We start from the raw sequence: 15,030 nt of genomic DNA, 5'->3' as shown, positions 1-15,030 counted from the left end.
CAACATCGAAATAGGCACAGCGAGGGAACGTCTACGCGCCAAAGTAGCACACATCGAAATAAGGGAGCCAGGCACAGCTGCAGACAGGGTCACGGGGCGGACTCAACAGCAAGTCGCTCCCTTAAAGGGCCCCTCCCAGACACGCTTTCATTAAACAGTGCAAGATACACAGAGCCAACAACTAGTTGCAGACCCTGTATATGCAGCACGGACCCCCAGCTGCAGCAGCAGCAGCCAGAAGCCCTGGGCTAAGGGCTGCTGCCCACAGTGACCACAGAGCCCCGCAAGGGCTGGAGAGAGAGTATCTCTCAACCCCCCAGCTGATGGCCGCCATGGAGGACCCCGCTATTTCGATGTTGCGGGACGCGGATCGTCTACACGTCCCTACTTCGATGTTGAACGTCGAAGTAGGGCGCTATTCCCATCCCCTCATGGGGTTAGCGACTTCGACGTCTCGCCGCCTAACGTCGATTTCAACTTCGAAATAGCGCCCAACACGTGTAGACGTGACGGGCGCTATTTCGAAGTTACTGCCGCTACTTCGAAGTAGCGTGCACGTGTAGACGCAGCTACAATGTTTGGGTGCTCTAGACTGGTAGCCAACATTTATTGACCCGTTGATAAGCCAACCCTCACTCTTTGGTTCACTTTTTTTTTTTTCACCAAAAAAGTTCAGCTTATGAATGAGTATCTACAATAGTTATTTACACAAGAGCTTTCAATGTAGTACCTATCACAAACCTTGGATTCATTAAAATTGTTTTGATTTTTAATCATTGTTTTAATGTTTGAAATTTGCTTGCAAGGAGGGAATCAGTAATTGTCTGCCTCTTGTCTTATCACCTCTACACCTCTCTTTTACTTCAGTCTGATACAAGCCTATCTGATTTTCCTCTCTTGCTGTCTTACTTCTGTGTGGTTTCCTGACGTGTTTTTTCCAAACCTGTTAGTCTGCCATAAGCATTCAGACTGTACTGGGGAATGGAGAGAGATGTAAATAAGGGCTACATTTTTGTTTCTTCTTTCCTTCTTGCATCTGTCTTGGTATCTGTTGTTACCATCTGAATTTCATTTCAGATTGTCTTTTGTTGTTGAATCTTCTTTACTCTATACAGCATTGGGCTATAGTATCACTATTTGCCTACAAGAAATCCATTTCTATCTGCAGCAAAATAAATTGAATTCATCCATGTAATCTGTTTCTAATGAATGCATTGCTCCTCATTAAACTGTGATTTACCTTTGTTTCCCTTTTCTGCACTGTCAGCACTAACCATCTGGGGGTCCTGCAAAGAGCTGTTCAGTTTGAAAAAGTGAAATTCTGTGTGAATAAGGACACACAAATTACATCAAAGATACTCATGGAACATTTCTTGCATTACAGTTTGCAGGTGGATAAGGGGACTCAGATTGCCTTCTTATTGATAATTGTCCAATGTATAAAATAAATTACATTCCAGTCTGAATCTGTCCCCTTTCCATAACTGGCTTTATGTTCAGGACTAACAACCTTTACCTGTCCTGTGAAAATTTTACAAATTCCCGCAGCACTTTTTGAAAGGCTAGGATTTGGCTCTAGCTTGCTCCAAGGAAGAGTTGAGTAGTGTACACTCTTCAGGAGTTTGTATAGAGCATTTCAAATCTGGAAAAACAATCAAACAAACCAAAAAACCCAAAAAACACAGTAGTAAAGTCTTTCTTTTTATGTTGGCTAATCTCTGGGTCTCAGGAATAAATATGTTTTTATTGTCTGGATTTTGTTTGACAAAGTGGTTCTGAAATTACTACACATTGTGGGCTGCGTATGTGGCCCAAACTGTGTTGTCTGTGTGGCAGGGGCCAGTTGGCAGGGCAGCATCAGCCAGGATCCCAGTCGTGGACCTAGGCCTGGACCACCACCACCACTTGGCTGCCCTGGCTTCGAGAGTTCATGGGATCAGTTGACTGCCTGTACCCTTTCTGAGCATCTGCCTTGAGCACTGGAGCTTGTGAGTCACGGTGACAGCTTCAGTCCTGGACTCTGCCACATTGGGTGAACCTGCAGTCTCGACCCAGGATCGCCACTAGGTAGCTGGCCTGGACTCATGGGGCCAGCCCACAGCCCTGATTCTGACACCGGCTAGACCCCACTTCATTAGACAGTCAGGAACACTGGTCAGCACAGGGGTTGGCCTTTAGCATAGAGCTGAGCTGGGTTGCAGCTGTGTGCTAATTGAGCTGCATGTGGCCTGTGGGTTGAGAACCACTTCTCTGACAGCAAGGGATTTGTACAGTGACTACTGCCAGGTTCTGCACACAGCTCTCTGCAAGTGCTACTCAGGTCAGGCCTGCTGTTTTTCCAGCTCTGGTGGTCTTTGGAGCATTGCAGAATCTACTGGTTGTGCCAGGTGATGTGCTAGGTTTGTAACATTGGCAAATGCTGGGAAGGGCCTACTGTTAATTTTCCAAACTCACACTTATTTTAGACCTAAGCAAGGTGTGAACTCACAATAGCAATTTATTAGTGATATACCAAATTTAGGGCCTGTCAAATACACAGCCATACACAAGATGTGAAATCAGTTTTCAGGACCTCTACAGTTATACCACCATGACACTTTAAATATAAATATCTGAAATCATGAAATTTACCATTTTTAAAATCCTATGACCATGAAATTGACCCTAATTTGGTAGGTTCCTAATGATACTGTTAATAAATATAATTTAAGGAAATGAAGTAGTTCTTAGGGAGTTGAATTCTTAACAGCATCAATCTTTATAACTCTTCTTTTAGTACTGATGACTATACATTAATGCGTTTGATCACTATCACATTAATTTAACTTGCTGTTTTTAGAATTATTTTTTCAGTACACATAATTACATATGACCAAATTGTACCAAATTATGTCCATGGTACAGCACCATTGTGATTAATGGGTGTCAGAGGAGTTACGCAGTGGATTAATTTGATCTACAGAATATTGAGGGGCGTAAAGCGCGAGGATTTTTTTTTTTAACTGGTCTTGCCTAAATCATGCAATATTTGGAAGAAGACTTGGATTAATGTAACAACATCTTTATTTTTAATATACATTTTAGAAGACAAAACTGACCTTGAAAACAGTGTGATCCAGAAGAAAATTAAAATCCCCAAACTCTCTCTCAATCACGTAGAAGAAGCTGGGGAGGTTACAGATTATGGGGAAGAAGATGTGGAGCTTAGACACAGTAAGGTATTGAAGTCTTTTTTGTTTTGTTTTTGTTTTGTTTTTGGAGTGGGGTGTTTGTGTGTGTGTGGAAGAGCTTGGGGCATGTGCTCACATGTCAGAGCTGAAAAATTCCAGGCTGGCTTTCCATCCCCTTAAAACACTGTATTGATGTAACTGGGTCAGGTTGGCGGGCAGAGGCTGTGGATGAGAATTCTGAATTGCATTACAGATCAGCTTTTCAGAAATCCAATTCATGTGCAGTTGAGCATTATATTTTTTGTTTTTACAGTCTGCATAACATAATTGCTGTTTGAGATTTTTAGAACAATGTTGTTTCTCTTCGGCCAAGAAAAATTTAAAGGTTGTCCCAGTTATATCATTGTTAAGCAGGTGTTGTTGAGTGGCATTTCTTAACCTTTTGTATGCAGGTTGTCTCAAATAGAACAGGGTGCTATGAAAGTCCCAAATACAGATTTGGGTGGGAATTAAAACTAACAAGATCAAATCCCTCTTATGCAGAGGCCAGTGATTCTGTCAGGTCCAGATATCAAAAACTGTATTTTTTTTTCTTTTTTTAATTTTTAAGTAACTTCTTTTTTAAAAGTCTGCTAACCTGATTTGAGTGTGTGGGCAATATTCCTTTGTGGCTTCACGTGCTGTCTAGGTGTAGGAATCATGCTAGTACCTGTACTTATGGCAGGATGGTATTTTCTAGAGTATGCACAATGCAGGTATAATGTTGAAAAATCTTATTTTCTGCCACATTACTCATGGACGTTTTATGGGAATTGATAGCATCACTTTCTTGCCTTGAAGCCATAAGTTAGGTTTCTTTTCCTGTCAGTTACTTGAAAATTGACCTTCTTGTTCCATATTTGGCCAGTTGAAAAAACTCGTGATTTTTTGCCTATACTGATAAATGGTATTGCATCACCCAGACACTTTACAAAGAGGTAGGGCTTGGATTGTTCTGTGAAAGAGCAAAGGTAAATTACACTTAGAAGTTCAATGGAATTGAAACGTCTGCAATGCAGTACTAATATATAAGGAATCTCCTGACCTGGGAGATGGGACTAAATTGTGTTTTCTTTTTAATATTCTTATTCCCATTCCATGGTTTGCAAATAGTGCTACTCATGTATTTTTGTAGAGAGTTGTTTGTGTGCACACTGGTCCAGGGGGGTGGAAATAGTGAAAGTTTGTCTACAAAATGGTTGAAAAGATGATATCTCAGTTCATAACATGGCTTCAAATGGTGTGCTTCCACCAACCTCCATTTTCTCTCTTTAACACCAAAAAACTGCTCTTTTTTATGCTAGTGAAAAAATATGCACAATACTTCAGTTCTTAAAGTACCCGACAATATTGGATAATGTACAAAAATGTAATTGGAACCTTTTTCTCCCTTTTAAGATAATCAGTAAAGGAAATATAAGCACTGTATCTGTTCTAAACATGAAGGACAGACATTCCAAAGACAGAAGCCCAGGTCCGTTTTTTTATAAGTAGAAAAGATCTGCATAAAGTACACTTTATTTGCAAACAAAATGTAGGCAAGTGAAACCAAGAAAGGCTCCAGCAGTTCCAAATGTTTGCATGTGCACTTTACCTGTTCTTACACACATGGCTCAGTTGTAATAAGAGCATTCACAAGCATCATTTAGTAGGAACATTTTTTGCAAGGCAGACCTAGTTTCCCTTTTTTAGAAAACAGCCTTAATTGTCCCAAAGGCTGGAGTTAATTCATGTTATGTGTTGTGTACCTGTTCTGCTAATGTCCTGTATTATTGTGACACACAGAGACAAGACGGGAGGAAACAAAGTGAAGGTACACACAAAAGCATTGAAGCAGTTGTTGCTCGCCTAGAAAAGCAAAATGGGATGAGTCTCAGTAGTAGTTCCAGCCCTGAGGAAACCTTTATGGAGACTTCTGAAGGCATTAACAACATGGACGATGCTGTAGTTCCTCGAGTTCTCTATGAAGAATTGCTGAGGAATTACCAGCAGCAGCAAGAAGAAATGAGACATATTCAGCAAGAACTTGAGAGAACACGGAGACAGCTTGTGCAGCAGGCAAAAAAGCTAAAGGAGTATGGGGCATTAGTGTCAGAAATGAAGGAACTCAGAGACTTGAACAGGAGACTTCAGGATGTGCTGCTTCTGAGGTTAGGCAGCGGTAAGTGCTGGATCTGTATGGGACTAGTTTTAACAAACATTAGAATATCTTGACAATTGAAACTTTGTGTAGGTGTACAGATGGGGGAAGACAACACTTTGCCTCTTAAAGAGCTTTTTCTACTTCATGTGTGCTGTGCGTATTGGGTTTCTATGCTGGATACTTCTGGATCTTTCTTTAGTGATAGCAGAGCTCTTTGTGTTGGTATGTCCGACTCAAAGTTTCCATGTTAAAGTTCTTCTTTTAAAGAACTGAACATTAACTCCAAGCTGAAAGTTGTAGTGAGTTTTATCTTCGGAACGTATCTGGCTTTCCTTTATTAACGTACATTTTTTAAAAATTCCATTCAGCACATAGTAAGTGTAGGGCAGAGAATAAGGTCTTACTGATATTAGCTCTTTGTGGTTTGTTGTATTATTTTTATGTGAGGTTTTTTGGCTTTTAAAAGTTTTTGTAGGTCATTAGGTTATAATGTGTTCTTAAACCTTTTGGCGTTTGATTTAAAACAGCCAAGGTGTTTGATAAATTATGGGCTGTTCATTAACACAATATATTTTTAAATAATCGCAGTGCTCCATTGTAAAGATTGTTGATCATTAAATACATATTTTATGCAGTTTTGGATTTAGATTCCAAATAGCTTGAGTCATTAGCATATTATTTTTTGTTCTGTGATAACTCTTTAACTGGTATATTGGAATTGGTGCAGAGCTGCAGTTTGTGTCACTGTGAGTGATAAAACTTGAGTACTTCATCATGATTTGAAAAATAATTTTCATTTTTTTTGCATTTTTAAATAAGATTCAGAGCCCAGTTATCAAAAGGATACTTAGTCAAGACCTGGCCACTGAAATTTGTAGTTATAGGTTGCCATGCCCAAGTATTTGCATGCTGTTTACCATTTCTGGTTTTGGTCATATGGAAGCTGATTTTCTTACGTTGTTTGAGTAAGGGCCACCTTCTTGATTTGTATGAGCATATGTGGATTGTGTCCCAGTCTGAGTTTTTTCCGTGCAAAATGTTGGATGTGAAAAATTGCATGTTTATGTTTTTGCACGTTTTGAAATACACTTTGAAAATTTGACTCCAAAAATTTAAGGTAGATTTAGTATTGAGAATACCCAAAGTAAATAATTAAAGGGCCTGTAAAGATAAATAAGCAAGGCTTTCCACACAGTATCAGATGTGGATGGTTGCAGATTCCAGTGAGTTCTCTTTGTATGAAAAGATGGTCATTTAGTTGATAGTAGGACATATGTGGATTGTCAATTCACATATTAGTGGGCAAGTCTGCTAACCACTATTGTATTTGGCGTGCTTGTTGGTAGTCTCAGTGGTGAGGCCAAAATAGAAATTAATGCAGGCTTTGGGCTACCTTCTCATTCCGAAGGATAACTCCTGTCAATAGGACAGTGTTCCCTATTATTTTTTATGTCCATGTGTGAAATGAATTTTGTTATGTGCACCAATATGGAGGTGATGTGAGGTATATGTTCATACTGGTGTACATCATGAAACTCATTCTGCACATGGGTAATGTGTGGCAGGGGTGGTGCTGAGGAGTTCAGAATGTGTGGTGGGGCTCATGGCTTGGGCAGAGGGTTGGAGTATGGGGGTTGAGGACTTTCGAGTGGGGCTGGTGATGAGGGGTTCCAGATGCAAGAGGGGGCACAGGGCTGTGGCAGAGGTTGAGGTGAGGGTAGTGAGAACTCTGGCTGGGGGCTCTAGGCTAGGGATATGAGGGGTTTGGGTTGCAGGCTGCTCTGGGGAGAGAGGACTACCCCCTGCCCTCTCATCCTAGCAAGTTGGGGCCAAGTTTGAGATGTCTTTCTATGGCTGCAGCAGTTCCAGTGGTGCCTGGCTGGGAGAGGTGTGCCTCTCCATGGCTGTGGCACATCTGGGATAGGAGAGGCAGGGGCCAGGGAAGGGACACCTCTCCCCTAGCTGCGGCAAGTCTGGAGCAGGTCTGTGCTGAGGCTGGTAGCAAAGGTGGCTGCAGCAATTGTATACTGGCTGGTGGGAAGAGGCACCTCTCCTCCAGCTGCATCAGCTCTGTGTTGATGGACTTGTGCATCTCCCCATAGCATCCTTCAGTCCCTGCATGGGGCTTAAAAAGCAACTGTGCAGCTGCAAAGCCATGCAGCTTAGAGGGAACTTAGAGATGGGGATTTGATGCATCTTTGCATGGGTGAGTGGAAAATGACTAGTAAAGATGCTGCACATGCCAAATATATTCTATCGATAGTGGTGTTGAGTTTGACACTATTTTAAAAATCATTAGTAATATCACCAGCACTGAAAAAGTCCTTTCAGCACTTTTTTTATCTTAAACCATTTCAGATTTGAGTGATCAGTCCTAGACTCTTTGCAATGAACTAGTGAAATGAATGGAACTTTTCTTTAATGCCTGACTTACCTGTTCGTTATTGAGGCTGATTTTGCTGAAGACAAATTTCATGAGCTTGCCATGCAGCCCAAGCCATGTGGACAACTTTGCAGCAAAAGACTACATCTCCCATAGATCTGGCTATTTGCTTCATTACTGAAGAGGGTGTAGCTCCCACCTCTTGGGTCCTGGTGGAATTCTAGGCCAAAGAATTAAAAATTCTGTATACAAAATTTTAAAATTGTGTATTTTTGTCAAAATAACACTATACAGTTATGCCAGTTTCAATTGTTTTAGTAATTTTATTTCAGAGTATCTTTCTCAAGAAGTATGCCAGCCAACAGCAACAAAATCAGGAAATGTGGTTTGATAACTCGATTTCTTGCATGGCATATTAATATAGAACTTTAAGTAATAAATATTTTAAACTGCAATACAGAAGTGTATTTCCAGCACCACTCTGAGGTTGTGGAAAGGTTTGGGGAGTTGGGGTAATGGAGGAACTGAGGAAGGGTGAAGTAATTGCTAGGAGGGTGTCTGGGACTGAATCTGAGGGTTATTGTGTGTAGGTGGGAGAAGTATGAAACAAGTTTTTGGGGTGGGAAGGAGGGATTGTTGGGGATTCTTCCTCATGTAGACCCTGGCTAATCTCTAGCCTTTCCCATCTGGCCCCTACATCTCCAACTGCCCCTGTATCCCAGCTGCTATTCAGTTCCTGCCCTGGTCTGTCCCCTCTACCCCCATGCTCGCTCTTCTGATTCCTAGTTTGTGTGACCCCACCAACAGCCCCTGCCTCCTGACCTGGCCCCAGGGGACAGTACTGTGAGGAACACAGCTTCTCTTCCCTATTAGCTACTGTTTGCTATGGCACGTGAGCCGACTGCCCTCTGATTTGGTGCCACCACAACCCCTAGTAAGTGAAAGACACAACTTCGGTGCCATCTCAACAGAATGTATTTTCTCTAGTTGGGGGGGAAAAAATCTAGGGGGGACATGAATTCTGTGTCTGCAGTGTGGCGTGGAATTCCTGAGGAGTAACCTCTCTGCCTGGTCACATCTGCTCCCATTGCTGCATCACACCCTTCTCCTCCCACTGGCATGGAGAAAACAATAAGAAGTAGCAGTGCTAGTAGGGCAGAGTGTTCAGGGATGCTGTCGTATTAGACCAGGGGTGGGGAATCCCCAGACCATGGTGCTGGTCTGCACCGCTACTTGTCTGGGTCCAGCCCCTCAGGCTCATGGCTCCGCAGCATCTCACCCATGGCAGGACAGGGGGTGGGGAGTCCTGAGCCTTGGCAGTCCGGATCAGGCAAGCCAGCCCTGAATTCAGCCCATGGCTTCTGCATCATGGGGGCAGGAAGCAGTGGCGTTGCTGCTGCTCCCCCTTCCCCAGCTGCTCCTGGCTCCCTGGAGAGGAATTCTAGCCAGTCAGAGCAATGGGAAGGTGGTGCCAGGGAGAGGCAGGGAGAAAAGCCTCTCTGAGGAGTGTTTCTGCATGCTACCTTTCCTCCAGCTGCTGGAGGAAGTGGAAGCAGCATGCGTGGAGGTAAGTGCTCCTCCCCATCACCCAGGTTGCCCCACCCCCAGCTTCTTCTTGCACCCTCCCTCCCAGACCCCACATGCCCACCCTGCTCTTTTACTCTCCTTCCCACACAGACCTCCACCCTCAACCTGTTCTTGTATTCTCTCCTTCCCAGACCCCTCCTCCAGCTCACTCCAGACCCGCCCCCCCACACTGCTGCCTCCAGCACATTTATGTACCTCACCTCCTACCCAGACCAGTCTGCACCCTCCCGCCCACCCAGACCCCTACCCTCCTCCTGCTCCTGTGGCCTTCGTCCCACCCAGAACCCACACCTGCTCATTGGCACGTTTCCTGCACATTGAATCCTGAGCCCACTATTTTTGGTCGCACCTCTGGCCAGTGGGAGACTTAATTTTGCCTGGGTGAAGCCCTGAACTTCAACATCCCCTTTTCTATATCCTCTTCCCATGGTGCTGGAGCATGAGGGAAGTGTGCTGTCTCAGTAAGCGCTTTTGGTTTGCTTTGCTTTTTGCTTTTTACTTTTCCGTGGGTCAGTGGGGATATGGAAAGCTTTGTCTTTTCCTCCTCCTTTGCATTCCGGTGTAAATCAGTTGAGTTTGTTGTGCCCTGGAATGTTGAAGAACTTTAAAAATTGAAGGTTTGCACTTTTAAATTTTGTACTCAGTACCTGTCCAGCTGTGCACAATTTAGAAAGTTCCGTTGTTGTTAATGTAGGCGTGGGGAATGTTTTAAACATAAGAAAGTGCTTGGATTCCTAGTCCTTATGTTGTGTTTGTGTAGTCTCTGTATTAAATTCTGCCCTACATTCAGACAATCCTATTGATTTTTTTTTGGTGGTGTTACTAATGTGCAGATCTAGAAGTCAGACCTAAATGTAACCATCAAGCATTTTGTCAGTCAAGATTTGAAGCAGCAACTACAGATATTTTTTTGTCCCTTTCCTGTGATAATTGTTTTAAACTAGGGAAAATAGTTGCAGAAGCAGCTAGAAATGTGGAAGTACTGTGGACTTTAATTGTGATAGGAAGGACCTCAAGCATCTATGTGAGAAGAGACACTGCTTCTTTACATCAACGTATGATTAATAGATTGTTGAGAGGTTATTTCTCCCGGAGGTGGCTACCTGTGATGGTTGGGAATGTGTGCTGCCTATGAAAATAGTTTAAAAGAATAGTGTCTTGACTTATCTTTAGTTGTTATGTTGCATTCATGAACCTAGAGTTTTGAATTACACATAATTTATGTGAAGTTATACTTCTAGCAGGCTATTGTTAATGCAAACTAATTCCATTTCTGTTTCACCTAGGGACTTACAGTTTCTTTGAATGAGAGGAAAACTCTTTTGTATGGATGAAACACAGCTGGGGGAAATGTGTATTATTGCTGATGTTTTAAATTTGTAGGCCAAATGTAGAAGAAAAGTCAGTTAATCTCTCTGTTGCTGGACCTTGCTGACCCACTGACAGTGTTCAAGGCCCTTTACATTATTATACTGAGTTGCAATTTATTATACAATGCACTTGGCAATGACTTGCCATAGCTGACACAGCATCCTGAGATGCATCAGGAGAGTAGGGTGGTTACCATTTCAGTATTTTTAGAGATCTTGAGGGCTCTATTCTGATATTAAAGCACATACTATCATTTGAGGTGATACAGCCGTGTGCTGGCTCATGGAGGCACTCTGTGTCCTAGCACAGTGGTCCCCAACCTTTTCAATAGGGAGGACTCTCATTCCTCCACCAACCATTTGCACATCCCCATCAAAGCCAATTCTATCTGCTATGTACACTTCATTAAATGAAAAAGAAACTCAAAACATAGATTTTCAAGCAGCAATTCATAACATTGTTGGAAGATATTTAATTTAAAAATAAAAATAGATTGCAACTTTGCAGTTTATTTAAAACTTATTTTCTATGGTCATTTTTATTTATCTTTTATTTTTTTCATCGACCCCCTGCAATACCCTCATGGACCCCCAGTTTGGGACCCACTGTTCGAGTTCCAGGGAGCGAAGGAGTGGGGAGAAGGCACTCGTGGAACCAAAACCTTGAAGTGGTCTAGGATGCTCTTTTGGCAGGGGTGCACTGCCATGGCATTCACTTCTCTAGCCATGATCATGTTGTGCTAGGCCTCTGCACAAGTACATAGACTAATCATCATCATCAATAACCGTAGGCTCAGCGCCCGTTGGTGTTTGATGCCTCTCTCACTATTTCCTCCCATCTTTCCCTGTCCAGTGCAGAGTGGCTTAGTTTCTGTAGACTAGCTCCACACCAATCTGCTATATCGTCTATCCATTCTCTGTGGGGTCTGCCTCTCCTATTCAAACGGTCCATTATGCTGAATATCAGGGTCTTGATTTTTCATTCGTCGTTCATTCTGCAAATATGCCCAAATAGTCGTAGCTTCTGTTTTATAGCCTTATGCAGCAGGTTCTCTTTTGGCTGTATCTTTCTATATAATTCCTCATTGGTGACCTTCTGCATCCATCCTATTCCTAGAATCTTTCTGTAACAACTCCTTTCGAGCTCCAATATTCTTCTTTTCTAATCTTTTGTTATCACCCATGTCTCACGTCCATATGACATGCTGCTGAATACACACATTTTCAAGACTCTCAGCTTCGTTCTTAAGCTAATTGCTTTGCTTTTCCAGATCTTATCCATCACCTTCAAGCTCACTCTTGCTTTTGCTATTCTAGTTGCTATTTCCTTCTTACAGTCTAGATCATATGTCATTTCACTGCTTTTTCTACTTCCTCCTTCGAAATATCGGTCTTGCTCTCGATGCTTGGTGGAGATATCTATTTCAGTTCTTCAGTCAGTCTCTCTGAGACACGAGTCCAACTGTGCTTTGTATAGTTTGGTGCAATATCTCATCCATCGCTGCACAATCTTCTCCCTGTTCATGAGCACTTCTTCATTTTCATCTTTGATCTCCATCTGTTTTGGTTGCCATTTCCTGTTAATATTCCTAATAGTCTTATACACCTCCCTGGTCTTACATTCACCATAATACCTCTCTATATCTTCACAAAGTACATAGACTACTTTTGACAATCTTATCACTCCTCTGTTTAATACACCCTGGAGCTCTGGCCAGTTTCTTTCACCCACTCACTCACTCACTCCTTTCTTTCTTTCTTTCTTTCTTTTTAAAGCTGCAAAGAGAGAAACTTTAAAAAAGTATATTTAAAGTGTGGTGCATGGCAAATTAGGCACGCAACTCCCATTAGCAATAAGGCAGTAAAGTGAGTTGCATGTCTAATTCACAACATGCTGTGCTGAAAATGCATTCTTTAGTACTTAGTGAAGAGAACTGTGAAGCCTATCCAGTTAGATGCAGCTTTATGGGTTTTTTCGTGGGGAGGGCCAGCTTTTATAGTGTGAAACAAGGCATTTTTTAGGCTTTGTGTCTGTGGCTACCAAGCAATAAAGCATCAATTACAGTCAATATTTTTGTGGCTCCTGAGACTTGCTCCTACAGTCAACTTTTACCAGTTACTCCTCTTCAGGGAAATCTGGAAAACCGACCCCAGCTGTGTCAATATACTGGCTGTAAACAAAGAGTAAAAAAGCCTCCAAGTAGAAAATAACATAAATGTTTAAACCAAGAAACACTTTTGATTCTAGGGAGAAAATACTTCACTGTACTTTTCTTTTTTGTGAACTTTTCTTGAAATTACAGAATTTTACATCTTGAGGATTACTGTCCTTGACCTTATTGAACAGTGGAAGTGCCATTTGAGTTTACCTCAGGAAAAGGCATGAAGGGTATCTTCCCACCTAGAGATGAAGACAATCCTTAGGGCAGTGGTTTTCAAAGCTTTTTCATTTGCAGAGCCCTAAAAAAAAATTGAATGGAGGTGCAGGCGCTTTGGAAATTCAGCCTGTGATCAGTGGACTCCTCCCATAGAAATCTTAGACTGAAAACTGAATGAACAGAATTTAGCTATATATATTGTGTGTACTTGGCACACATTTGACACAACATGGCACTAAACTATGGGCTTATGTGGTAACGACTTTAAGATTTTGACAGTATCAGACAGGTAGCTGAGTTAGTCTGTATTTTGAAAAACAACAAGAAGTCCTGTGGCACCGTAGACTTACAGATATTTTGGAGCATAAGTTTTCGTGGGCAAAGACCCGCTTCGTCAGATGCATCTGATGAAGTGGATCTGTGCCCATGAAAGCTTATATTCCAAAATATCTGTTAATCTATAAGGTGCCACAGGACTTCTTGTTGTTTTTCAAGATATTGATGTTCAGGTGTGATTATTCACATACTTTTGATTGATCAGGAAAACAGATTGCCTTTTCTGGTTTCTGAAACTTCATTTTCATAATTAACATTCATGGACCCATTAGAAATGGTTTGCAGACTCCCCGAGGTCCATGGACCCCAGTTTGAAAACTAGTGACCTAGAATAGGCATGTATCAGTACTTTGCTAGTTCATTTCTTGAAAGAGTGTGGGAAAGTGTTGAATATTTCTGCGTATCCACTCATCAGAGAATCTTGCAGATGATCTATAGCTAAGCTTGGTTTTTCCAATTTTAAATTTAACTCTTCAGTCTTTGCTTGGTGCCACCCATAAGGTTCTTCTTGTGTATAATGGTGCAGATGTCTGTGAATGCTGCTGTGAAACTGTAATCCAAATGTGCTCTTTCCTGTGGTTTTGTGTTGGTACCATATTTGCATCCAGTTCCTAAGAAACCCCATAATTGTAAACGCAGAACAGAGTTGTCCAAAGAACTGGAATTTTTGGTCCTTATTTCTTATGTCAGTTGATAATAAGCTAAATGTATCCCACTAGCTCCAAGTGCGGAATAAGTGATAGTTATATCATGTACAGACGATGTTAAGCCACTTGGGAAAATTGCTGTTATTGAATACTAAACTTGCATAGGATACTGTTCAGCACAAAGAGCAAAGGATGCCATAATGGTTTCAGATATTGAGAGTATCCGAGAAATATGATACACAAGACACATTTATTTTTTTCTGGTGTAACAGTAGCTGTGCTGCCATTAGCTGAAACCACAGTCAGACTTTGACTTGCTGGGTTAGATCAAGACAAAAATTGGGGCTATAGGTACAAAAGAGAGATGAGAACTGCTTTTACTCATGTCCACAGTTAAAGGTTATTAAATCAGTTTTTAAGGTTATTCAGGACTGAAATGTTGGACAATGCAATGGTTACTCGATCATAGTGTAGTTCTAGGGAAGATGTGAGTTACTCTTGTCCTTATGAACTTTATCTTGTAAGTGCTACTGCACTAACCTGTACAAAATTACACTGACTCTAATGACACTTCATGTGGTATGGGTGCTTTACTCATACATCTGGTTTCAGGATAGGGCCCTCTGACTGTTGTTACTGGTACTATTACAATTATAATTAACAAAATTATAAAACCCAGTTTGCAAATTGTGTTGTTGGTTGACCCTTCTAAGATCACTTTGTAGTAGCTGATGTGGGGGGTGGAGGGGGGGCAAATTCTGAAAAGCTGGTGTCACTGGTAAATAATCTATCTTTTTTAGGAACCTCAAATATCTGCTTAGCAATCTTGTGTTATTTAAACAGTGCTTAATTTTTGTTGATTACATTAAAATACCAATCAGTGTAGCTGATAGATTGGACAATCAACATTCTCATTTATATTGTGTTACAGTTAGATACTCCTTAAATGTGTGACATTTTAGTATATGTATCGCAAG

General features: G+C 41.6%; 2 protein-coding genes across 4 annotated transcripts in view; both read left to right on the top strand.

Moving 5' to 3' along the window:
* AGBL4 (AGBL carboxypeptidase 4) overlaps nt 1-15,030 on the top strand; it is a 1,459,638-nt gene that overhangs the window by 915,691 nt on the left and 528,917 nt on the right. The window lies entirely within an intron of this gene.
* The window catches only part of BEND5 (BEN domain containing 5), a 46,286-nt gene that overhangs the window by 13,129 nt on the left and 18,127 nt on the right, over nt 1-15,030 (top strand). For 2 of the 3 annotated variants that reach the window (XM_075002627.1, XM_075002628.1), the window contains exons 2-3: nt 3,085-3,218; nt 4,995-5,370. In XM_075002627.1, coding sequence (XP_074858728.1) covers nt 3,085-3,218; nt 4,995-5,370 — 510 coding nt within the window. The remainder of the gene's footprint in view (nt 1-3,084; nt 3,219-4,994; nt 5,371-15,030) is intronic. The other variant, XM_075002629.1, reaches the window with a different exon arrangement.

This window comes from Carettochelys insculpta, chromosome 9 (assembly GCF_033958435.1).
Source record: "Carettochelys insculpta isolate YL-2023 chromosome 9, ASM3395843v1, whole genome shotgun sequence".
Classification (NCBI taxonomy): Eukaryota; Metazoa; Chordata; order Testudines; family Carettochelyidae; genus Carettochelys; species Carettochelys insculpta.
The sequence above is the reverse complement of the archived record's forward strand: the minus strand, read 5'-3'. Positions and strand labels throughout refer to the sequence as shown.